This window comes from Moschus berezovskii, chromosome 24, assembly GCF_049115385.1.
Source record: "Moschus berezovskii isolate FMDL1 chromosome 24, NW_MosBer_1.0, whole genome shotgun sequence".
Classification (NCBI taxonomy): Eukaryota; Metazoa; Chordata; class Mammalia; order Artiodactyla; family Moschidae; genus Moschus; species Moschus berezovskii.
Genome location: NC_142483.1, coordinates 2,909,266 through 2,933,321, shown reverse-complemented (window position 1 = coordinate 2,933,321; position 24,056 = coordinate 2,909,266). Strand labels below are relative to the sequence as shown.

Sequence of the window (24,056 nt, the reverse complement as noted above, 5' to 3'; positions counted from 1 at the left end):
GAGCCCACTCTGCGGGCGGCCCATCGACCCGCCGCCTTGCCGGCCAAGTGCTGTTTCCCTTGGCGCCAGGCCCAGAGCTGCTCTGCAGCGACTGTGACACATGACTCCCCATTTTAAGAGCTTCCTCTTTGCTTATTACAGCTACAAGTGATCAGAGAATCCGCTTGAACACAGAGGCTTCGGAACCATACTCCCACACGAGGCTCCTAGTCCCCGTTGCCGGGGTGGAGGCCAGAACCAGCCGCACCTGAAGACAGATTCGCACGTCACCTCGTCTGCTGCGGCACGCACTCAGATTCCACCTTGCACCAGCAACACGGTGGGGTTCCAAGACGCTCCTTGGCTTCCTCCTAATTTCAAGCTACCAGAGTTCGGAGTCCTTGAAGTCTGGGCTGAGCTGCCTATAAACAGTTTTCTATTCCTTCCTCAAACACCCTCAGCGCTGCAGCAGGAATTTTTAGGGCCATTTTCCGAACGGGGAGTCGAGGCGCAAGCAGGAAAGTGAGTGGCCTGGCTGCGGCTGCACACGTGGGAAGCAGGCTGGCGGCAGAGTGCCCAGCTGGTGTGCCCGGTGCTGGAGGCACTGGGGCGAAGGTTACAGGAGCCTCTGCAGGGTTTGCTGACGGGGACACTGAAGCCAGGGGGGAAGGTCTGTGGAGCTGGCGGGAGGCTGGGGACCGCAGGTGCCCATGCGCTAGCCAGCTGTGTCTTGAACTGAGATGTTGCTGTGGGCCCTCCCCTCAACCGTGCCTAGAATCTGGGGGGCTCTCTGCCTCGCCCTTCCCTGCAGAATCGGAACCTTCTCAAGCAAACAGTCTCCCACCCAGCTCTCTCCTGTCAAGCACAGTGAGTCAGGGCACAGACCTGACCCCACTATCACAGACTTAACCCCTCAGGAGTCCCTACCAGGTTTTTTAAGTAAGAGGGCAGGGACTTCTTCTGTTTCCTTCTTGGCCCTAAAAGGGCCTGGCGCACAGTCAGGCTATTCGATCGATCTCTGGGCCTGACCTCTGGGGGTTTAGGCCAGCGACTCCCAGTATCCCAGAAGGAGGTGGGGAGCCAGACACAGAGCCATTCATCTCACAGGCTGGGAGCCTGCCAGCTGCACGGCCCCCAGCCCACTGGGAAACTGTGGAGAGAAGCCCAGGACTGGACCCCTCCGGCCCTTTCCAGAGCAGGGGCCCCTCCACCTCGCCCCCTCCCTCGCCCCCCGACCACTCCAGAGCCGGTGTTCTGGACTTACAGAGGCCACGACTCAGCCGTGTGACCGGGGCTACTAACAGCCTTCTCTGTGCCTCAGTTTCCACACTGGTTAAAACACTGGGGGTTAAACCTGAAACTCACCTCATAGAGATCAAACAGAATGATGCCTGGAAAACATGGGAGCACGGTGTCTGGTACATACAATTGATTAATAAATATTAGCTATTATTGAAGAAAACATCTGACCACACCGGGATTTTATTCCCTTATGTGGCATCCTGGTTGTTTAGAAGGAAGGAAAAGAAAGGGTGCTGGCGGCATACACACTTACCTAGCACGCACATTTATCCAGCACTGTGCTAAGTGCTTTGCAAGCATTTTCGGAGTTAACCCACATCCATGGATGCCTTTTGCTGACCAGGCGCAGAGTGGGGAAGTTACTTGCCCAGGGTCACACAGCAAGTGAAAGGCTGTTGGAGCCTCCCATGGCTCCCAGGTCTCTTTTGGCTTCTCAATTCCACCTTCTCAACGCTCAGCTGTTTCGGATCCCTCGCTCTAGACTGGTCACAAAGGGAAATCAGGTCTGGCGCTTTTATGGCCGGCTTCAAGCTACCGGGCCGGGCTGATAGATTAGGGAAGTACGTGAAGACAAACGGGGAAGTGAGGGCCACAGGACAGAGGCTGAGGGGGCCGGGCCTGGGGACTGGGGCAACAGTCAGCGCCCAGGTCACAGGGCTCGGCTCAAAGGCTGGGGCAGGGCGAGTGGAGCCACGGACTGCAGGCTTCCTCTGGCAGACAGGAAGAGTCTCCTGAACTTCTCTGATAAGCTCTGAAGGGGCTCTTTTGAGCACTGTCCCCACAGGCTCAGTGATGAGGCGGCCTGGGATCAGTTAAAGTAATGTCTGCCTGGGCCCGCTGCACACATACCATCCTGGCGCTAGAGAATGTTTACAACTAAGCGCCAAAACAAAGAAGAGGCATGCTGAGAGCACTATTTCAATACTAGGGATAGCTGTTTTTGAAAAGAAAGCGAAAATTAATTTTAAAGGACTTTTTAAAATTCTTTTCCATGAAGAGCTACACCTTTTAAAGATCCAATCATCTGACTGAATTCTGTGGTCTGTATCATTCTGTCTCGGTTATCCATTCCTAACTCAGGCTCACGCAAGCATGACAGGGGCTCAAAGGCCTCTGGGACCTGGCAGGCAAAGGACGGGGTCCGGGGGGAAAGGCCTGCAGAACGTGGGAGTCTGGGCTCCAGATGGCAGTTCTCAGGTCTAGCCACTGTGGTCAAGGCCTTTGGGGTTGAGGCCACTGGGGCCAGACCCTCCAAATTCTCAAGAGGTAGTGAATCGGATGCGTTTGTGCTCATACAGCTTCCGACGTCCACAACACACCGTTGTGGGCCCGGTGCCCAGCATGTCCCCTTTGGTCAGACCACTGGTCCCGGTCACCCAAGGCAGCCATGGCAAAGGGCAGGACAGGCTTGGCTGGAGATGCTGACCGGCCCGGCCTCTGAGGTCCGATGGCTCGCCCCCGTGAGGTCATCCAGGAAGCCCAGCATTGTTCTGCCAGGAACCAGGTTGAAACAATGAGCGCCAGACTCTACAGTCCTAGTGAAAGTGAGTTCTGCCCGGAGAATTGTTCTCAGCACGGCAGCTCCCTGGGACAGGCTTTGTGACCTCCTGGGCTCAGCGTCTGTGGGCGCGGCCCTCCCCACCCCCCCCACAGAGGCTCACGTCTACCCACCAGGGAATCCCCCGTGCCGCTGAGAGCACCCCAAGACTGGCTCAGCCTCAGCCTTCAACCTGCAGGAGTGCTGACTTTGCCCCCAGCCTCGCAGAGCCTCCTCAGTTCACAGATTGGGAAACTGAGGCTCAGAACAGGGCAGGGGGGTGGGGAGGGGGTGCTCGGGGCACAGGGCCACCAGGCCAGGCTGAGGCTCGCCCCTGATTCCAGGCGGGGAGTGCCACCCCAGGACAAGGAGGCCTCTGCAGAGGGACCTAATCGAGCGGGTAGTGTTTCTCCACCTGTGCTTCGCAGAGGAAAGAGTGGGTGAGGGTGAGCTGGTTCTGCAGAGGGTTGGCCTCCAGGACAACGCCGGGGGCGGTGGGGGGGCAGGATGTGGGCCCGAGGTACAGCGTTCTTCCCATCACCAGGCCTGCACGGGGCGGGGGCGGAAGGCGCAGGGGGCAGGCTGCTCTGCGACCAGGCGGGCGGGGGCGGGACAGCCAGCGCTGCTGTCAGGGGAAGGGCCGCTGGGCACCCAACACGCCCCAAACACGGGCCCCCAGGCGCTGGCCCTGGAGGCCGCTGAGTCAGGGCGCAGGGCAGTAGGCAAGGAGTCAAGAGGGCTGGGGCTGGTTCTAGGTCCAGCTCCGCGGGCCGAGTGCTTCCGCTGCGCCTCTGGGTGTCTGGGGAGGAGGGAAGGGCAGGCAGCTCTGGCGAGCAGGGAGGAAACATTGACCCAGCGCCTCCTCTACTGGGTGCCAGGTGCTGCTCAGGGCCCGGGGCCCGGAGGTAAGCCCTGGAGCTGACATTCCAGAAGAGGACCCAGACACTAAACACACACACACACGTAAATATTTACCACGGGCCCGGGCTGCAGAAGACAAACAAGCAGGAGGATGAGGACACGGGGAGTCAGGCCCGCCCCCCGCCCCCGCCCCGAGCAGGTGAGGTTTTGTAACAGCAGATGCTCCCTGAAGCCTGGCTCTCTCTGGGCAGTCCCTGGAACCAAGGCATCTGTTCCTCTTACGAGCCAGGATGAAGGTGTGGGGCTCACAGAGGGAGAGTTGCTTGCCCAAAGTCACACAGCAGTGGGTTTCAGGGTCTGCGCGTCTAACCACACTGAGGCTGGGAGCTGCTCAGCAAACATCCGGGGAGTGAGCGGGGTTCTCTGGGCAGGGACGGAGCGAGTGGAGAGGGCCACACAGGACGTGGCGAAGGCCAGGTCGGAACCTGGAATTGTCTGGGCGGGGCCGCCAGACCTTTGGGCGGCCCTACAGACACGGCCTGGCTCCCTCTCACCCTGAGAGGGATTCGAGACTGTGCTGGGCTTTCCTCTGTAAGATGCTCCCAGGAGGGAATTTCTAGTGGGGTCCTGAGTCCCGAGTCCTCAAGCCCCAGAGCCACCGACCTTCTCAGGGCAAGTGGAGCCTCGCTGAGACGGGCTGACACTGTCTTCTGCAAACAGGGGCCAACCAAGGGTGGGCAGCCGGAACTGTCACCCCGTGGCCAAGGGCCGTACCGCGGGGGACCCAGGGGAGAAATCTCCCTTGTGAGGCTGGACCCCTGTCCCCTCCGGGGTGGGTAAAGCCCACAGGACTGGCAAGAACCGGGGTTAGCCTGGACCCTACACCATCTGTAAGGTTCCAGGGATGTGTCACTTCCCCGGGAACCCTTCCAGGAAGGGCCCCGCCTGGACTGAGCGCCGACCACCGTTCCTGCCCTCAGGATGCTAGTTTCCAGGGACGCAGGGGCTCATCTGGTCACGATGTCGCAGAAACAGTTGTCAGTTCAGGAGGAGGACACAGTCAGGCGTCTGCTGCAAGTGAGCCTCCTGAGGTCCTGCTGCTGGGCTGGACTGGAGCCCCTGGGGGAAGGTGGGGCTCCGTGCACAGCCAGGCTGCAGGGGTCTGTCTGGGGGTGGGATGGGGGGCGCGGGCCCCAGTGCCACCCTGGAGGCCGCCAGGACAGGCTGTGACCGCCGCTCGGGTGAAGTGGAGGGCGCTGCTGCTGCGGGGGCGCGGGGGCCTGCCCTGGCACCCAGGGGCGGTGAGTCAGCAGGCAACGGCCTCCTGGCCCTGACTCACCCACCACAAGCCTGTCACTCTTCTCCCCGCCTGCCTCCCTGTCTCCCCCCATTCCCTGCCCCCCAACCCCCGCCTGGCTCTGCCGGAAGCCGGGGTGCAGCCGGTCAACCACGATCCCAAGACTAAACCCAGGATCCTTGCTGGAGGCCACAGAAAAGGAGACAAACAAAGAAAGGCTCGGTTTCCATTTTCTCAAAAAACTTCCCCTTTCAAGCTGGAAGAACCCCTAAAGCCATCTGCATCTCGCCCTGCCGGTGAAGAGCGCACACAGGGTGGCTGCTCCCCGGCTCTGCACAGATGGGGTGACAGACAGACAGACCAGGGCCAGCTAAGGGCTTGCCTGTGGCCCCCCGCCCGCTCGGAGCCGGCCACCCCAACTCTGTCCCCGGACTCTGCCGGAAGTCACAGCCCTGGGGACACCCGCTGGGGCTGTGTGTTTGTGGCAAGGCCTTAAGCAAGTCACGGCCATCACCGCGCGAAGGACGGCTATCACGTGCTGTCTGCAGGGGTGGACAACTCCCAGCTCAGCCATGTTTGTAAACAAGCTCCCTTTTAATCATGTTTCTCCTTCCTGCCCAGCTCCACACTTCACCTCTGTCTCGCTTCGAGGAGAGGTTGCCACCCAGAAAATCAAACAGCCCGTGATTCAGCATGGCAGAGGGGATGGCCCACTAGGGCGGCCACCCCTACCACAGAGGGAAGGGGCTGGCTGCCTGCAGTTTTGCTCCATGGGCCTGGAAGTCAAGTTTGAAGCATCCTCCACCACCCAGGGCTTCCCTGGAGGCTCAGATGGTAAAGAATCTGCCTGCAGGGCAGAGGAAGTGAGTTTGAACCCTGGGTCTGGAACATCCCCTGGAGAAGGAAATGGCCACCCACTCCTGTATGCCTGCCTAAAGAAGCCCATGGACAGAGGAGCCTGGTGGGCTACAGTCCATGGTGTCGCAAAGAGTTGGACACGACTGAGCAGCTGACACTTCTACTTTCCAACACCCAGAGTCCCCACCAAGATGCCCAGGGCCTCTGAACCACACAGCCCATGCCTTCCCACACCTCCACACCTTGGCTCTTGCTGTTCCCTTGGCCCAGCACACTTTTCCCCGCGTAACCCACAGGCAACCTCCCCACACGATGGCCTGGAGGACCCCCGGTCTTCCCCCGGCGCTTTCCCGGGCAGCACAGGCCACAGCGCCTCTGCCCCACACTCCCCGGGCCTGCTTCCCCGCACTCAGCGTGAGGCCCGGCAAACACGGGTGCCTGTCAGACGGAACACTCAGGGCTCAGGACACGGGGGCCCTTGGTGTGGGGATAAAGCTCTTCCCTCTGCAGCTGTGCAGCCGCCTCGGCGAGGGCGAGAGAGCAAAGACGGAACGAAGGGCAAGAGCAGACATTCGGGGACATCCCTGGTGGTGCAGTGGACAGGAATCCGCCTGCCAAGGCAGGGACACCGGTTTGAACCCCGGTCCGGGAAGATCCCACGCGCCCTGGAGCAACAGAAGCCCGTGTGTTACCACTACCGACGCCGGCCCCGCAGCCAGAGACGCCACCAGGATGAGACCCGGAGCCACACCAGGGAGCAGCCCCCGCTTGCCACGGCTAGAGACGCCACACGGCAGCAAAGACCCAGCGCGGCCCAAGTACGTACACGAAAGCCGAAAGAAAAAGGAGCAGGCATTCAGGACAGGGCTGTGGACGGGGGAGGACGGGCCACACGCACCCTCCGCTAGGGCCCGAGGGGCTTGTGTCCCCAGCATCTGAGCACAGGACCCCAAAGGGTCAGAACCCCACAAAGCTTTGCTTTTTACTGAGGGATGAGCCCCGAGCCTGTAGGATATCAATTTTCCTTAAACGGTATGTTCTCTGAGCATCTTCCGAAGAGGATCTGAAGTGAATTCTCCCTGGTCCCCCTGAGGGTCTGCCCCAGTGCTGGGGGTCCCACAGGAGGGTCCTGCACACACGTCAAAGGCTCCGGGTGGGGCCTTAGGGGTCGTGGCAGGTGTGAACGCGAGCCCACTTTCTAGATGGAGAAACTGAGGCCCCGGACCCACAGCGGATCAGCCGCAGGAGACACAGACGGGCTTCTCACACCCCCAACCCCGCGGAGGCCAGAGGCGGAGGGTGAGGGCCTTCTTCCAAACCTGGGTGGACCGCGTTCGTATCGAACACCGTCAGGTTGGTGAATGTTGGTGCAGCAGCGGCAGCGGTGGCGACCTCCAGGGCTAGAAGATGGTGACTGAGAGCGGCTACTGCTGGGCTACAAGAGAAGGGCAGCATTAAAGTCCACTCCGCGGCGGGCGGCCGTGGCCTTCCCACACATGCGGACCACCTCCTGAGCAGTCTGGACAGACAGCTGCCACAGCCCCTGACCTTTCACTGCAATCCCCTTACGTCTCCACCGTGCCTGCCGAGAGCGCGGTGTTGGGGACATGGCACGGCTCCTCACGGCCTGCTGCTCACACAGGACCCCAAGACAAGGCCCCCCGCTGGTCGCTGGGGGCGCCCCAGAGGCGTGTTCTGAGCTCGGTTCCCACCGGTTTAGCCAAGCTTGTTTCTGGTGGGCCACCCGGCCTGCCAAGTTGCCCTCGGCTCAAGAACCATCAGGGGCTCTCAGCTGCTTGGAGAACCAAGTCCCCGCCTATGAAGGAGTTCAGTTCTGAGTGCGTTCCCAAGTCCAGTTTGTTTGTGGGTGCCACAAAATTAGCCTGGGCACATAACTAACATGATGGGCAATACAGAACTATACTAGGTGTGTGACACCTTCACACAAATACTTCAGAAAAACACGAAAAATAAAGGAGAGACTTTGAGTCTTATGGGACAGTACCCTGCAAAGCACAGTGGCCCAGGGCACCAGCTGGCACAGAGGGGTGGGCACCGAGCCACAGGCAGGAAGAGCTATGCGTGGAGGAGGGGCTGGTGGTGGCCTGGTCTGCGCAGGGCCGCAGCGGACACAGAAGCTCAGCTGCTTGTGGAGGATGCACGCCCAGGCCAGTGTTCACTGGACACGCGAACTCAGCTCACGTGACTGCACGTGCGAGCACACACTTGCCTCTATGGAAGTCTGCAGCCGGAAGGTTCGTACGCAGGGGACTCACTGTCACCCACACTTCCCCACCGGGACCCCAGGCCCGTTATGCGTGCCCCGCCCCCAGCCTCTGCCACCTTACATCCCCCCTCTGGCCCTGTATGGATCCCGGGGCCGCCTCGTCCTCCCCAGCAATACCTGCTTCCACTCTGTGCTTTGCTTGTGGGTTCCCTTTAAGTTCGGGTAGATCCCACCCACCTTGAAAGACCTGGCTCAAGTGTCACCTCCTCCAGGAAGCCCTTCATGCCCATCCCACTCTTTTCCTCCCCTCCTGTGGCCAGCATCTGTCTCCCCCGCCCCCACACCCACATTCCCCAGGCGCTGCACTCTTGTTCAGAGCTATGCAGCTATGACAAAGTTCAAAGGTCTTCTTGGGAAACCTCAGTTTCTTCTCCTGTAAAATGGGCCTCCTAATCTGTACAGCCGTCCCTGGGTGACGTCTCTGTGCTCTCGGGCAGGGCTAGCAGATGCCCGGGACCCTCTTGGGTGTCTGAACATCGGCGTCACCCGGGGCTCTGGGTGAACAGGCAGACGATTCCCCCATCCCCCTAGTGACTGAACCTTCAAATCTGGTAAAGCAGCCCCCAAGTGGATCTTAGCATCATGTGAGGCCAGGGACAGCGGTGCTAACCGACTGGGAGGCTCTTGGGAAAATGCAAAAGAAAACCAGCCAATGAAATGGACTCAGCGATGACAACGCACGTGAGCGTGTGTGTGTCTGCACATGTATTGGTCTCCTCTGCCAGACTGAGCAGCTGGGGGCTGGGTTTCATCTCTGCCAGCCCTGGGCCACCCCCAAAAACCATCTGCCCCAGACCTGGTATTTCCTACTGTCACTGCTCCTTACTGTGTTCTGGGGGACGGGTACTTCTGCCCCGTTCTGCAGAGGAGGAAACGGAGGCCCTGAGAGGAGCCAGGACTGGCCCAAGATTACCCAGTGAGTGACAGACAGCCGGGACTGAGCCCAGGGCGGGCCAGTGCTCCATGTTACCCGCTTGCTAAAGTGAAAGGGGGCTGAGAGCTGCAGGTGAGAGCCGGCAGGTCATCACTGGGGCCCCTGGGGCAGGCAGGTGAGTGGGCACGTGGGATCCTGGCGGGGCATGAGCCTCTGAGAGCCCCCTGCATGGGCGAGGGGCACACACAGGAAGCTGGGAGCTGGCTTTGAGGCCTGGTGAAGGGCAGAATCCAGCCGAGCGGACCTCGGGCTGCTTCTCTGAGGACAGGCCATGCAAGGCACGCTGCCCAGAACTTGGGGACCCCTCTGGCCATCACCCTGGCAGTCACTGTTTTCCAAGGTGGAGGCGGCAGCTGGGGCCTGCCCGAAAGAAACCCGGGTCCCTCAGGCGCCAGTCCCCTCTCCCCCCGATCAAGCCCAGAGCCTTGCGGGGCCAGTCTGGCCTCTGACAGCTGCTTGACCAAGGCGAGGCCTGTCCTCTCCGGGCTGTGGCTTAGACCCTCTGACCAGGAGACCCCGAGCCCCGAGGGGCAGTGTCCTGTCCCTCCCCACACACATGCACACACAGAGCCCACTCGCCCTCGGGGAAGCGGAAAATGGACAGCGTCAACGCACCCTCCGTGCCTCAGTTTAGCCACGTGTAGAACAGGGGCAGGGGCGGAGCCTGCCTCTCAGGGCCACTGAGATGAAATGACAGGTACATACAGACCGCTTAGTGCAGCATGGGTCCACGTGTGTGCTGGACGAGGTCAGGACGGTGAGCAAACTCATCTACAGCCTCCCTGAGACCCGAGGCAGACTAGACTCACGGCCAGGGCCTGTGGGGTGTCGCCCAGGCCTGCTGGGGATCTGACAGATACACCGAGGAGCCAGGCCCAGGGCCACCTAGCTCTGAGACTCGGGGCATCACCTACCACCCCGCTTCCAACTTCCTCTCCTATTCCGTAGGTGGAAGGCGGGACTGAGGGACCCTGTGTGGGTGCTCCCTGGGATCTGACCTTGGCTCTGGACACCTCCTCACGTCCCTGGCCTAGTGCTGGGGTGGGACAGGAGCTCATCTCAGGCGGCACCCTTTGGACTCTGGGGTGGGGCACCTGTCAAGCAGGGGAGGCGGACGTTTCAGGGGAGGGGTCTGAACTTGACCGGGAGCAGACACGGCCTTTGTTGCTGAAAAGAAAGGGGCTGCAGCGTCGCCCGACCACGTCGGGAACTGCAGACCAAGCTACTCAGACAGGGCCGAGCAGCCCCCTCCACACCCCGATCACAGTCAGAGACCCTGGGCAGCTGAGAAGAAAATCTCGAGGGAGAGGTGGCCTCGCCGGTGTCTCCCAGGATGGCTGAAGCTGCAGAAACCAGATTCTCAACTGGAGAATCCCTCAACTCCTGAGAACCTAGAAACCTGAAGGGTCCTAGCTGGAGGTCCCTGCGTATCCAAGACCCCCCTTCCGGCCGACACTGAGTGACAGATCAGCCTGGGAGCCCACTGCCCGGAGATTACAGATGAGGAGACTGAGGCCAGAAGGGGACGCAGGCTGGTCTCAAGGAAGGGCCCGCCAGCAGGAAGGTGAGGCAGAGTGCGGGCCTGTGTGGGGTTCCGAGCTCCTACTCTGAGCTGCCCAACGCCAGGCCCGGGCAGCCAGGACAGAGCCGCCTGCGGCCCACGGCACGGTGGGAGGCCAGGCCTGCAACGGAAGGCTGCCCAGGACTCGCCCTCAGACGCAGCTCCTTCTGACCCTACGGCTTTGCTGTCTGGAGGTGGGGATTAAAAGCATGTTTCTTTCACAACATCACCGTGAGAGCAGACGGTCACTTCCACAGAATCGCCCTGAAGTGAAATAAGTGTGCTGGCCCGAGGGTGGGCCACTCTTATCCTTAGTCCCAGTTCGGCTCCTAACACGTACTAGTTCATGAAACTCAGCGGCAGCATCTGACCCAGTGTGCCCATTTTACAGGTGGGGAACTAAGGCCCAGAGGCACCAGCTTCGGGCTCCCAGGTTTCCGCTCTGCACTCTGCACAGCTAGCACCTTTTCCCTCCTGCCCTTACTGTATCGGGGACCTGGACCAGCTCCTCTCATCACTGATTCGGGGACCTCTTTCCCAGGCTCAGGAATTCCAGAGCCCGAGTCCCACAGAGGCACCTGACCCCAAGGGAAGGCCCTGCCTCTTCACCCGGCGACCTACCTGCGGGCACTTCAGGGGCCGAGAGGCTCCATCAGGCAAGGGCTTGGGCTGCGGAGGTGGGGAAACAGAGGGTCCCACCGGCGGTCTGGGGTGGGTGACCTGGGTGAGCAGTCCCAGCCAGGTGAGCCATGGCCTGTTCCAAGCTGGATACCTCTAAGGAAGACCCTGCTCCCACCAGGCCCCCCGTGGGACCACTGGGCCAGAACCTGGAAGCACCTGGAGGGCTCCCACATTTGCCCTTTGCTCCCCCTCCGAGGCCGTCTCCCTGAACACTGTCTCCAAGGCAACTGCTGCTGCTGGAGCCCTTACAAGCCTGGATCACAGAAGGCAGCCCAACGTGGCTCTGAGGGGACAGAGGTTCTGTGGGCAAACAGAGACTCAGGTGGAAAAGTGTGGGTGACTCACCCAAGGCACTGGGAAATAAGATACATCGGCGATCTGAGATGGTACAGATATCCGGCACCTTGGCTCTGGGCCTCAGAATATCTGCTCGTGAGGTCACAATGGCCCTTCCAGCACCACCGAGGTGCCTGGAGACTACGTCCTCCAGAAAAATGCCACCAGTTGGGAACACCTCTTGGCAAAGCTGGGTAGAGGGGCCTCCTTTATCACAGAACTCACCAGCTCTGCACAGCAGCACCTGCGGGGCCCTGGACTATCACAGCCTGGAGTATTTCCACAGCTCATTCCAGGCCCTGGAACGCACATCACCACTTCTTCTCCATCCTCAAAATGCCACCTCCTCGAGGAAGACTTCCCTGACCATCCCCTCCCTGCCCATCTCCAGTGGAATGAGGAGGTCATTCCTCAGCTGTAATCCTGTCCTCTTCCTCCCCACGTCTGGGTGCTCTAGGGCAAGCGACCCGCCTCCTTCCAGGCAGCAGCGAATGAGGACCCTGGAAAAGCACTGATATAGCAACCTTTTGTGCTAATTTCAACTGTTCTTACATCCTGAAAACAATAATTGTGGCTGATATTATGTGTCAAGATCTACAATACCTTCTAGAACTAACACCCCCAAAAGATGTCCTTTTCATCATAGGGGACTGGAATGTAAAATAGGAAGTCAAGAGATACCTGGAGTAACAGGCAGATTTGGCCTTGGAGTACAGAATGAAGCAGGGCAAAGGCTAACAGAGTTTTGCCAAGAGAACGCACTGGTCATAGCAAACACCCTCTTCTAACAACATAAGAGAAGACTCTACACATGGGCATCACCAGATGGTCAACACCGAAATCAGATTGATTATATTCTTTGCAGTCAAAGATGGAGAAGCTCTAAACAGTCAGCAAAAACAAGACCAGGAGCTGACTGTGGCTCAGATCATGAACTCCTTATTGCCAAATTCAGACTCAAATTGAAGGAAGTAGGGAAAACCACTAGACCATTCAGGTATGACCTAAGTCAAATCCCTTATGATTAAACTGTGGTAGTGAGAAATAGATTAAGGGACTAGATCTGATAGATAGAGTGCCTGAAGAACTATGGACGGAGGTTCATGACACTGTACAGGAGGCAGTGATCAAGACCATCCCCAAGAAAAAGAAATGAAAAAAGGCAAAATGGTTGTCTGAGGAGGCCTTACAAATAGCTGAGAAAAGAGAAGCAAAAGGCAAAGGAAAAAAGGAAAGATACACTCTGAATGCAGAGTTCCAAAGAATAGCAAGGAGAGATAAGAAAGCCATCCTCAGTGATCAGTGCAAAGAAATAGAGGAAAAGAATAGAATGGGAAAGACTAGAGATCTCTTTAAGAGAATTAGAGATACCAAGGGAACATTTCATGCAAAGATGGGCTCGATAAAGGACAGAAATGGTAGGGACCTAACAGAAGCAGAAGATATTAAGATGAGGTGGCAAGAATACACAGAAGAACTGTACAAAAAAGATCTTCATGACCAAGATAATCACGATGGCGTGATCACTCACCTAGAGCCAGACATCCTGGAATGCGAAGTCAAGTGGGCCTTAGGAAGCATCACTACGAACAAAGCTAGTGGGGGTGATGGAATTCCAGCTGAGCTATTTCAAATCCTAAAAGATGATGCTGTGAAAGTGCTGCACTCAATATGCTAGCAAATTTGGAAAACTCAGCAGTGGCCACAGGACTGGAAAAGGTCAGTCTTCATTCCAATCCCAAAGAAAGGCAATGCCAAAGAATGCTCAGACTACCGCACAATTGCAGTCATCTCACACGCTAGTAATGCTCAAAGTAATGCTCAAAATTCTCCAAGCCAGGCTTCAACAGTACATGAACTATGAACTTCCAGATGTTCAAGCTGGATTTAGAAAAGGCAGAGGAACCAGAGATCAAATTGCCAACATCTTCTGGATCATAGAAAAAGCAAGAGAATTCCAGAAAAACATCTACTTCTGCTTTATTGATTACGCCAAAGCCTTTGACTGTGTGGATCACAACAAACTGGAAATTCTTCAAGAGATGGGAACACCAGACCACCTGACCTGCCTCCTGAGAAATCTGTATGCAGGTCAAGAAGCAACAGTTAGAACTGGACATGGAACAACAGACTGGTTCCAAATTGGGAAAGGAGTACGTCAAGGCTGTATACTGTCACCCTGCTTATTTAACTTCTATGCAGAGTACATCGTGAGAAATGCTGGGCTGGATGAAGCACAGCTGGAATCAAGACTGCCAGGAGAAACATCAGTAACCTCAGATACGCAGATGACACCACCCTTATGACAGAAAGTGAAGAAGAACTAAAGAGTCTCTTAATGAAAATGACAGAGGAGAGTGAAAAAGCTGGCATAAAACTCAACATTAAAAAACTACAATCATGGTATCTGGTCCCATCACTTCATGGCAAATAGATGGGGAAACTATGGAAACAGAGATAGCCTTTATTTTTTGGGGCTCCAAAATGACTGCAGATGGTGACCGCAGCCTTGAAATTAAAAGAGTCCTGCTCCTTGGAAGGAAAGCTATGACCAACCTGACAGCACATTAAAAAGCAGAGACGTTACTTTGCTGAATAAGGTCTGTCTAGTCGACTTCACTTTCACTTTTCACTTTCATTCACTGAAGAAGGAAATGGCAACCCACTCCACTGTTCTTGCCTGGAGAATCCCAGGGACGGGGGAGCCTGGTGGGCTGCAGTCAATGGGGTCGCACAGAGTCGGACACGACTGATGTGACTTAGCAGCAGCAGCAGTCAAAGCTACGGTTTTTCCAGTGGTCATGTATGGATGTGGGAGCTGGACTATAAAGAAAGCTGAGTGCCAAAGAATTGATGCTTTTGAACTGTGGTGTTGGAGAAGACTCTTGAGAGTCCCTTGGACGGCAAGGAGATCCAACCAGTCCATCCTAAAGGAGATCAGTCCTGGGTGTTCATTGGAAGGACTGATGCTGAAGCTGAAACTCCAATACTTTGGCCACCTGATGTGGAGAGCTGACTCACTGGAGAAGACCCTGACGCTGGGAAAGATTGAGGACGGGAGGAGAAGGGGCGACAGAGGATGAGATGGTTGGATGGCATCACCGACTCAATGGATGTGAGTTTGAGCCAACTCTGAGAGATAGTGACAGACAGGGAGGCCTGGCGTGCTGCAGTCCACGGGGCCACAAAGAGTCGGACACGCCTGGGTGACTGAACAGCCACCGCAGGATTAAAGTCCAGGTCTCCTGAGTGGGCCCAGGTCACACACGTCTTCACGACTAGCACCCGGTGGCCTCAACCACAAAACAGCAGTGACCACAACCTTGCCCCGAGCTGAGCCTGGACCTTCGCATTTAATCCTGTACACCCGCTGGGCTGGGGGAACACCGGCCCCTCAGGCCAGCAACAGCTGTAGCCCTTTAAACTCAGACTGCCCCACTCTAAGGTCCGCGGATGTGGCTAATGTCAGCGAGCCACTGAGAGGGAGAGGAGGGTGTGCAGGGGCGCTGTCTGCTAGCCCGCACCCTTTCTGGACACGGTGCCCCCCGCCTGCCTGCATCTCAGCCCTGAGGGCACCCCCGCCCCACCTCCTCGGCGCAGGCTCCCCTCCCCGCTCCCCTGCAAAGCGTCCTGGGCACTGCAGTCTGGGACTCAGTTTATTCACCCTGTGCAGAGCCTGGACCATCTGACAAAGGCTCCTTTTGCTCCCGGCAGGGGCAAGGGCACCCGAGATCAGGGCCGCAGCTATTAGTACCTGAGAGACCTGTCGGCCCCTCATTGGTGCTCATCACTGACTGGACACAGGACACCAGATAAACAATGAGTGCCCCTCACTGACTCGTCTCTCTGTTCGGTCAGTCGCTTCTGCTGACCCCCAGGTGGCCGAGGTGCACATAAGGTCAGTGGAGAGGAAGGATCCGCCTGGCCTCTCCAGCTCTGTTCCGAATTCCCCACAAGTGAGCCTCCTGCCTCCCCCCGAAGCCCCGCCCATAAGACTGTTCCTCAAACGCCCCTTGCCTCCTCCTACTTCGGCCTATCGTGCGCCACCATCAGAGGCTTCAGCTGGAGCCTAACTCTATCCCGTGTCAGCTGCACCATCTGCAAAACGGGCCACCTCACGTCACACAAGGGCAGGCACCAGGAAGTGCCTCAGTGCGTGCCTGGCTCTGCTCTCAGGAGAAACAGTTTGCCCCTGCGTTGCATGCTGCTAATCAGCAAACCCGGACTGCACCCTCGTTAGCATCACCCAGTGAAATGCCTGGAAAGGCAGAAGTGAACACCCAGGGCTGGCCTGTCAGGCAGAGAAAATACCAAATAAACACTTTCTCCATCCGGTGTCCTATTCCAGCCAGCAGCCGAGCCCCCCAACTGGCACCAACATCCCCCCCAAAGGCACTCCGCACGCTCCCGAAACCCCACGAGTCAGCAGAACGAGGTTAGACGTCTCATCAGAGTGGTCTCCTCGTGGGACCTCTGACCACGCCTGTGATGCTCCTACGAGCGGGTCTGGGTAAGGGCTGGGCTTGTCTGTTTCTCTTCCTGTGCAGAAGCCTGCGGTCAAAACAACTCCACAGTCGCCACCCTGAAGGGCCATCTGGGAACACGAAGTCAGGACTCAGATCCAGGCTGGTCCCCGAAGTGAGCAAACAGCCAGCAGGGCCCTTGGGGTCACCAGGCTAGACCATCACCCACGAGTCTCCTTGCCTGCCCCCTGAACATGCAGCCCAGCCGCCTGGCCCCCCAGGACCCTGGGGGCCCTAACTCCACGTCACACTTGGCCGGCCCTTCCGTGGGAGGCTTCCTCACCCGGCATGCCCCTCCCCTCTTGTGGCCACCTGGCATGCTTTGTCATTCGAGGCCTCTGGGAAAGCTCTTTGAACTTTGGGTGCCCAAGCATCTTCAAGAGATTCCCCCCGATGGATGCCCGACTTGCAGCATCTCCCCGCTGGCCAGGCAGTTCCTAAGCTAGACAGAGCGAGGCTCATCTCTGGGGACCCAAGGCCCACCGTGGTCCCTGACCCACAGGAAAAGTCCATCACTTCCTGACAAGTGAATGAGCAGACTTTCAATTCTCGGTTTTCAGATGCTTACAGGTTTTCCCCAAACTTTCCCTGACATCAAACGGTCTTGGCTGGGCCTTCCCCTGATTCGGCAGGGCTGGAACAGGTTTGAAAAGCATGCAAATTTCTCAAATGGACTGGAAGTGCCAAAGGGAACACAAAGGTCTGACCCCCTCTGGGCCCTTAAGTTGGGAACTGATGTATCTACACAAAGTGATGGACATTAAGAGAACCAATCTTTGTAATTGTTTCGTAATACATGTAAATCAAGTCATCACGCTGAAACTCATACACTGATGTCATTTAGTCTCAACAGAACTGGGGGAAAAAACCCAGCAAAATTTAATGCAATTCACATGTTCACACAGGTTCGCCTACTAGACTGTAAAACTCTAAAACACTGATGCCATGTCTTCTTCATATTTGTACCACCAGCACTTGTCATGATGCTTACGAATACGACATAAAAGTAATTTATTTAATAAAGTCTGGGGGACCCTTCTCCCCAGAAACCCTACAGGCTGGGCCCCCAGCCACGGCGTGCTCAGGCCTGGCCACCTGGGGGTCCAGGGTGTCGGGAATCAGGGCCTGGAAGCAGCCACCTGGGACACTCCAAGCATTTCCAGTTCTGTCTCTTTTAGAGCGAGAGACTTCACCGTGTGTCTGCTCTGTTCAGTGTGACTAACCCCATCCTGAAAGCACTCTATCACAGCCGGTATTGAGAAGTCACGCTGATAAGAAATCATCGTCTCAACCTTTTAACACACCAGGCTGCTTTCTCCTGTATGCGCCGGTTCACCCAGTGGGCATCTCCACCTCAGTCCCCATTTGACAGATGGGGCAACCGAGGCTCACAAGGGGGATGGGACACTCCTGAGGTCGCACAGCCAGGAAGCAACGGGGCAGGGGGAGATGCCCAACCTCAACGTTTTGTGTGACCTTAGGCAGGGTGCCCCGCCTCTCAGAAGCAACTGTGTTTTATCTGGCGACCTCATCTGGAGGGTGATCACCTGCCTCCATTCATTATGCAGCACAAGACAGGAGACCCAGGAAATTCAGAATCAAACAGTTTGGGTGCCTGGTCAGAAAAAGTGAGAAGTGAAACTGTTAGGTGCTCTGTCGTGTCGGACTCTTTGTGATCCCGTGGGCCGTAGCCCGCCAGGCTCCTCAGTCCATGGGCTTCTCCAGGCGAAAGTATTGGAGTGGGTGGCCATTCCCTTCTCCAGGGGATCTTCCCGACCCAGGGATGGAACCCAGGTCTCCTGCATTGCAGGCGGATTCTTTACCAGTTGAGCCACAGGGAAGCCCAAGAACACTGGAGTGGGTACCCTACCCCTTCTCCAACGGATCTTCCAGAACCAGGGATCGAACCTGGGTCTCCTGTATTGCAGGCGGATCCTTCACTGTCTGCGCCACCAGGGGAGCCCGCCTGGCCTGAAAACCTCCACCTACATACGAGCGGCGTCACTCGGGACTCAACGGTCAGCACCTTCCTTAGTGCTTTCTTCCCGCCCAGAGGAAGCCTCTTGTCTGGCAGCTGCAGAGACCTTTCCCCGTCTTCTCAGCTCCCCATTTTTCCCCATAGTTTTTCCAAAGCAGGTGTCTGCTCCCAAAGCGGGTCCGCAGACAGCCCGCATGCATGCCTTCTCTTCGCCCGCCCCCGACAGACACTACTGATCCATCTCGGCCTCCTTCCCGCTGAGCAGGACTCAGCCTGGCATTCCATCAGAACCAGGTGGCTCTGGGCCCCAGGAATTTAACAGAGGAGAGAAAGACGGGGGAGAGAGGTGGTCGGGGTGGGCAGACACCCAGAAAAGACCAGGGTGGCAGCGAGACAAGCAGAAGCTCACGATACTCGACTCTGAGAACAGACCTAAGAGCCGCATTCCCCTCGCTGTGACAGGACTGGGCGAGGGGGCCTGGGTTCTGGGTGGACTCTCAGGGCTGGAGAGAGGGGAGCGGGAGAGGAAGCGGGTGGGGGAGCCTCGGGGGTGAGGACGGCTGGGGTCGGGGGGCAGGAGGGGTCCCCGTGTGAGGCCCCACGGAGGGCGGGCCAGGCTGCCGTGGGGGCGGCCCCCTTCCTTAAGCATGCAGACCCCGAGGGGCAGCGTGCTTTCAGCTCTCACAGGGAACACCCTGCTCACGACTCGGCCACCGGCTCTGAAACGGCAGAGCTGATGTCCGAGGGCAAGGCTCAGCACAGCCACCCAGGGAGGTGACTCCAGGCCCCCGGCCTTACCCTGCAGGCCCAGGGCCCAGAGAAGGGGAGGGACTTGTCCGAGGCGCCCCAGCAAATGGGTCAATAAAGGAGGTGCTTCAGGGGACCGCCCCCGGGGAGCCAGGCCGATGGGGCCCCGGGGCTGGGAGCTGCCCATTTCGCTTTAGGAGCCTGGGTTTCTGGACTTGCTGTCTCCAGGCTGAGCACAGACTAGCAGACAACAGTATCTTCCAGAAACCGCTCAGGTTTCACCGTGCCGAGAGGCTCCGGTGTTGGAAAGGCCCCATCAGCGTCTGTGATCTTGCGATCTATAATCAGAAAGATAAAGGTGGTCTTCATCCCAGGTTCCAGCACAGACTTCCTAAAACCCTAGGAATTTCCTAAGTGGCGAGGGCAATCAAGGTGTCTTTTGTTATGTTAACGAGGCGACTTTGGAGGCGGCTAAGGAAGAGGGCCTGGTTGCCAGGAGAGCCCGCCCGTGATTAGAGGGCTGGAATTTTCAGTCCCACGACCCCCCAGCCCTGGGGAGGGGAGAGGGGCTGGAGGTGGAATCAATCACGCCTAGGTGATGAAGCCTCCAGAAAAATCCCAAAAGGACAGGGTTTGGGGGGCTTCTGGTTGGTGAACACAGGGAGATTCTGAGACACAGAGAGGGCATGGAGAGGGCGTGGAAGCCCCGCACTTTCCCCACGCCTCGCCTGCGCCTGATTCTCTGAGGTCGGTGAGCTGTTGGAGCCAATTAACCCAACTCAAGGAGGGGGGGTCATAGGAGCCTTGGAGTCCTAGCCATTCAGGCTGAAGGGTGTGTGTGGGGGCAGTCTGGTGGGACTGAGCCCTTCCCCTGGGGAATCTGAGCGTCTACCACAGGAGTTCGAGCAAAGTCCAAGAGACAGTGAAGGACAGGGGAGCCTGGCGTGCTGCAGTCCACGGGGCCACAAAGAGTCGGACACGACCGGGTGACTGAGCAACCACCACAGGGACAGCGTCAGCCTGACCCAGGTTGAGGGACGCTCAGCCGGCACCGGAGAACCGCGTGGTGCTGTCGGGGGAGAGCCGCACATGTTAGAGGAGTCAGCTCTCTCCTGGAAGAAATCCTGGTGTGATCCCTGGTGGGGCTCAGAACGGAGATGGGAAGACGCATCCGAGGAATCTCCTCTCGGCCTGAGAACCCGAGGTCCAGAGGCTTCCCAGCAGCTCTGACTTCGACTAGAAGCCGAAGCCGTGGCTCACCCCAGGCTCCGTCCCAGAACGCGCTGACCTCAAGCTGGCCACCACTGCCTTCGGCCCCGCGCCTCTCCCCTGCCACGTGGGGACGTTAAGAACTACGCAGTGTGACAATGTGAGTATTGGAGGTGGGAGGCCTTTCTGAGAACTGCAAACGGCTGCACACGCTCTCGTCCATGTGCTCAGCCTACTCTGATGGAGGCACCAAAAGTACTCACAGTGATAGCAGCGAGAGGAAGGCCAGTTAGAGTAAGTGCCGTCTGCAGTCTCTGCCCTGCGCTGGCGGATGTACTGAGAACTTCCACAGGTTTTCTCCCCTGATCCTCCCAACAACCGAAGAAGGGCGATTCTACATCACCTCTATTTTGACTGAAGACCCTGGGGCCCAGAGAGGTCAGGCGACAGGCCCTGGGTCACACACAGCAACGCAGAGGCCAAAAGACATTTACAGGTGCTCCGGTGGTTAAGAATCCATCTTGCAATGCAGAGGACATGCGTTAGGTTCCTGGTCCAGGAAACCCCATACGCTGCTAAGCACCTAAGCCTGACGGCGTCAACTAAGACCTGTGCAGCCAAATAAATAAAGCAAATAGTTTAAAATGCACACGTGCTGTGTGTGCCAAGTCGCTTCAGTCGTGTCCAACTTTCCGCAGCCTTATGGATGGCAGCCCACCAGGCTCCTCTATCCGTGGGATTCTCCAGGCAAGAAGACTGCAATAGGTTGCTGTGCCCTCCTCCAGGGGATCTTCCCAACCCAGAGACTGAACCCACGTTTCTTATGTCTCCTAGCATTGGCAGGCGCGTTCTTTACCACTAGTTCAGTTCAGTCGCTCGGTCATGTCCGATTCTTTGTGACCCCATGGACTGCAGCACGCCAGGCCTCCCTGTCCATCATCAACTCCCCGAGTTTACTCAAACTCATGTCCATCGAGTCGGTGATGCCATCCAACCATCTCATCCTCTGTCGTCCCCTTCTCCTCCCGCCTTCAATCTTTCCCAGCATCAGGGTCTTTTCCAATGAGTCAGCTCTTCACATCAGGTGGCAAAGTACCGGAGTTTCAGCTTCAACATAAGTCCTTCCAATGAATATTCAGGACTGATCTCCTTTAGGACGGACTGGTTGGGTCTCCTTACCACAATGCCATCTCATATATGTGAAGACATTCACACTCAGACTCACTGTGAGAATAGGTCTTAAACACACCTCTCCTCTCTCTAAAGAGTGTATTTATCAGCCTTGGAGGAGGAGGTCCAGGATTCACAGCTTTTTTCTTTCCTGAGTTCTTATGTTCTTCCCCAAGGAAGGAAGGCTGGGAGACTGGAAACGGCGCCTCTGGGATGAAAGTGAGAGTGAAGTGGAAGTCGCTCAGTCGTGTCTGACTCTTTGGGACCCTGTGAGCTATACAGTCCATGGAATTCTCCAGGCCAGGACACTGGAGTGGGGAGCCGTTCCCTTCTCCAGGGGTGAATCCCAACCAGGGGTCAAACCCAGGTCTCCCGCATTGCAGGCGGATTCTTTGCCAGCTGAGCCAGCAGGGAAGCCCAAGAATACTGAAGTAGGCAGCCTATCCCTTCTCCAGGGGATCTTCCTGACCCAGGAATCGAACCCTGGGTCTCCTGCATTGCAGGCAGCCCAGGGACGTGCCACCTCTCTATCAAGGACTGCGGGCTGTCACTGATGACAGTAGGGTAATTTCTGGAGGGTCAATAATTTGGCATCAAGTGCCAGCATCTTAAAAATGCACAGCCCCTTCAGGCTAGACATTCCAATTTCCTGACCAGACCAACATGCAAACTGTCTGCTGCCTTCAGCCTTGTAAGATGAAAAGTTCTGGAGGCTGCCCGACAACGTGAACACACTCAACACGACTGAAATGTAGACTTAAAGTGGTTAGGACTGCAGACTTTATGTTAAGTGTATTTTACCACAATTAAAAATAGAAGGAAAAAAAAAAGATGCTCACAGCAGAGTAGTTTTCAAGAAAGAAACTGCACTTGGCCCACCTCTCCTCACTAGGGGGCTACTTAAAGAAACGATAGTTTACCCAAACAAATGAAAACAAACTAGAACAGGGGGTCTGCAAACTGCACCCCTCCTGCCCCCGCCAGATTCAGCACGGCTTTTGTAAATAAAGTTTTATTGGCACAGAGCTACAACCATCCTCTGTCTGTTGTGTTGGCTGGGTTCTAGCTGCAACAGCAGAGGTGAGATCACACAGCCCCCAAGCCCACAGTACATACAGGCCAACCCTTTAAGAAGTTTGCCAACGCTGGAGGTAGAAGATCCAAGACCCCAAAAGACTCCTAGAAATAGTTTGGGGGGTGTGTGGTGGGAGAAACTGGCTCCTAAAGAGCCATGTTATGAGTTTGGTTTGGAAAATTTTAAATAAGGCACATTACCCACATGCTGATAAATGCACCATTAGGTTGGTTGTCTCTGGACGGCAGGACCAGAGACAAACTTGAGTTTCTTCTTATGAGTTTTTTGTGCTCTCCGAATTTCTGTATGAAAAGCATATAACTTCTCAACACCAGAAGACATCATTAAGTGGAGTGGAGGTGTTAGCTAAATGCTACAGTGACACTCATGCTGCAATAGCAAAGGACAAGATCAAGACACTGTGTGCCTTAGATTTACACACCATTGCAGGTCAAAGGTCTCAATGTTTAAAAAATCGTACAACATAATCAGGGCAAACAAACAAGTTTCTGTCTAGGCCCTTCGAAGCAGCAAGTACTTTGGCGGGTGGTTACCGGTTGCCTGTACTGACGCCCCTACCCCGTCAGAGTTCATAAGCTGGGGTGGGCTGGGGTGGGGATGGTTGAGAAGGTGCAGGTGGAGAAGGCCCACGGGAACTCACACAATAAGCCCAGAGAGACTCCCCCTTCCACAGATTCCGGGGCACCCAAGAGGATGGATCTGATTTTCAGGTGGGGGAGTATTGTTCAGGGATCCCACCTGGGAGATGAGATAAGAAATGCTACTGGGTGCTGGCACCAACTTTGTTAGGACCTCCAGCCCTCCCAAACCCCACTGGGAAGATGGGTCATTACCCCTGATTCTCCACTGTCTCCTCCCAGGGCTCTTACTGTTCCATTTCACAGGTGGGTGTGGAAGAGGAAGCTTTGAGAGGTTCGGTCAGTGACCTCCCTTGAGGTCACACAGCTGGCCAGGGGTGGAGCTGGCATTTGAGCCCGGCCTGGCTGACTCTCCAGCTCCATGGACTTTCCACCACATGGGTTGCCCCCCGGGTCAGGAATACTACTTTTGGCGGGTTCATTAATAACCCAGGGTCTGCTGACCAGCCAACAGAAACACACACACATCGGTCAGGTCCTTGACTCTGTGGGGGCCCCTGAGTGATCATCGTCCCCTTTCTCAGGTGGGAACTGAAGTCTGGACACCCAGCGGGGCTTAGACTTCAGATAAGGCAACTGTTCTCTAAAGACACCGCACTCCAAACCCCGCTCTCTGCCAATCTGGGGGCCAGGGAGACCTGGCAGGAAGACTAAACCGGGAGGGCTGCTCGGAGGAGGCGTCAGATAGGCCTCTGTTGTCAAATTGGCTCCCACCAAGTATGGACGGATCAGCAAACCTGGCAAGAGAGGAACGGTGGCCTGCCTCTGTGGATTGCCTCTAAGGGCCAAGCCCCTTGCACAAGAGTGTCTTTATCTGGAGCAGAATGCACATTCCAGCTTCAGGGTGGTAGGCACCTGGCTTCCAGGCTGCCCTGGGCTACTCATTAACCAGTGAGAGGCCTCAGGGGGGAGGGCTAGACCAGAGTCTGCTCCAGCCTGGGGGAGCGGGCGGGGGAGGGCCCTGCTGGGTGGTGTGGGCACAAATCAGATCGACCAGGGTTCACGTCCTGTGTGACCTGGGGGTGAGGGGCGGTCAGATCACTGCTCTGAGCCTCAGTTTCC

At 56.9% G+C, this 24,056-nt stretch overlaps 1 protein-coding gene across 5 annotated transcripts in view; it reads right to left on the bottom strand.

Moving 5' to 3' along the window:
• The window catches only part of SLC6A6 (solute carrier family 6 member 6), an 82,657-nt gene that overhangs the window by 44,558 nt on the left and 14,043 nt on the right, over window positions 1-24,056 (bottom strand). The window contains exon 3 of one of the 5 annotated variants that reach the window (XM_088831790.1): window positions 7,154-7,269. The exons of 3 other annotated variants lie outside the window; for them this stretch is intronic. Coding sequence is in view for 1 of the 2 variants with exons in the window: in XM_088831789.1 (XP_088687915.1) it covers window positions 1,535-1,547 (13 nt within the window). In the remaining variant the exon portion in view is untranslated. Of the gene's footprint in view, window positions 1-1,534; window positions 2,131-7,153; window positions 7,270-24,056 lie in introns of those variants that run through there. One more of the 5 variants, XM_088831789.1, reaches the window with a different exon arrangement.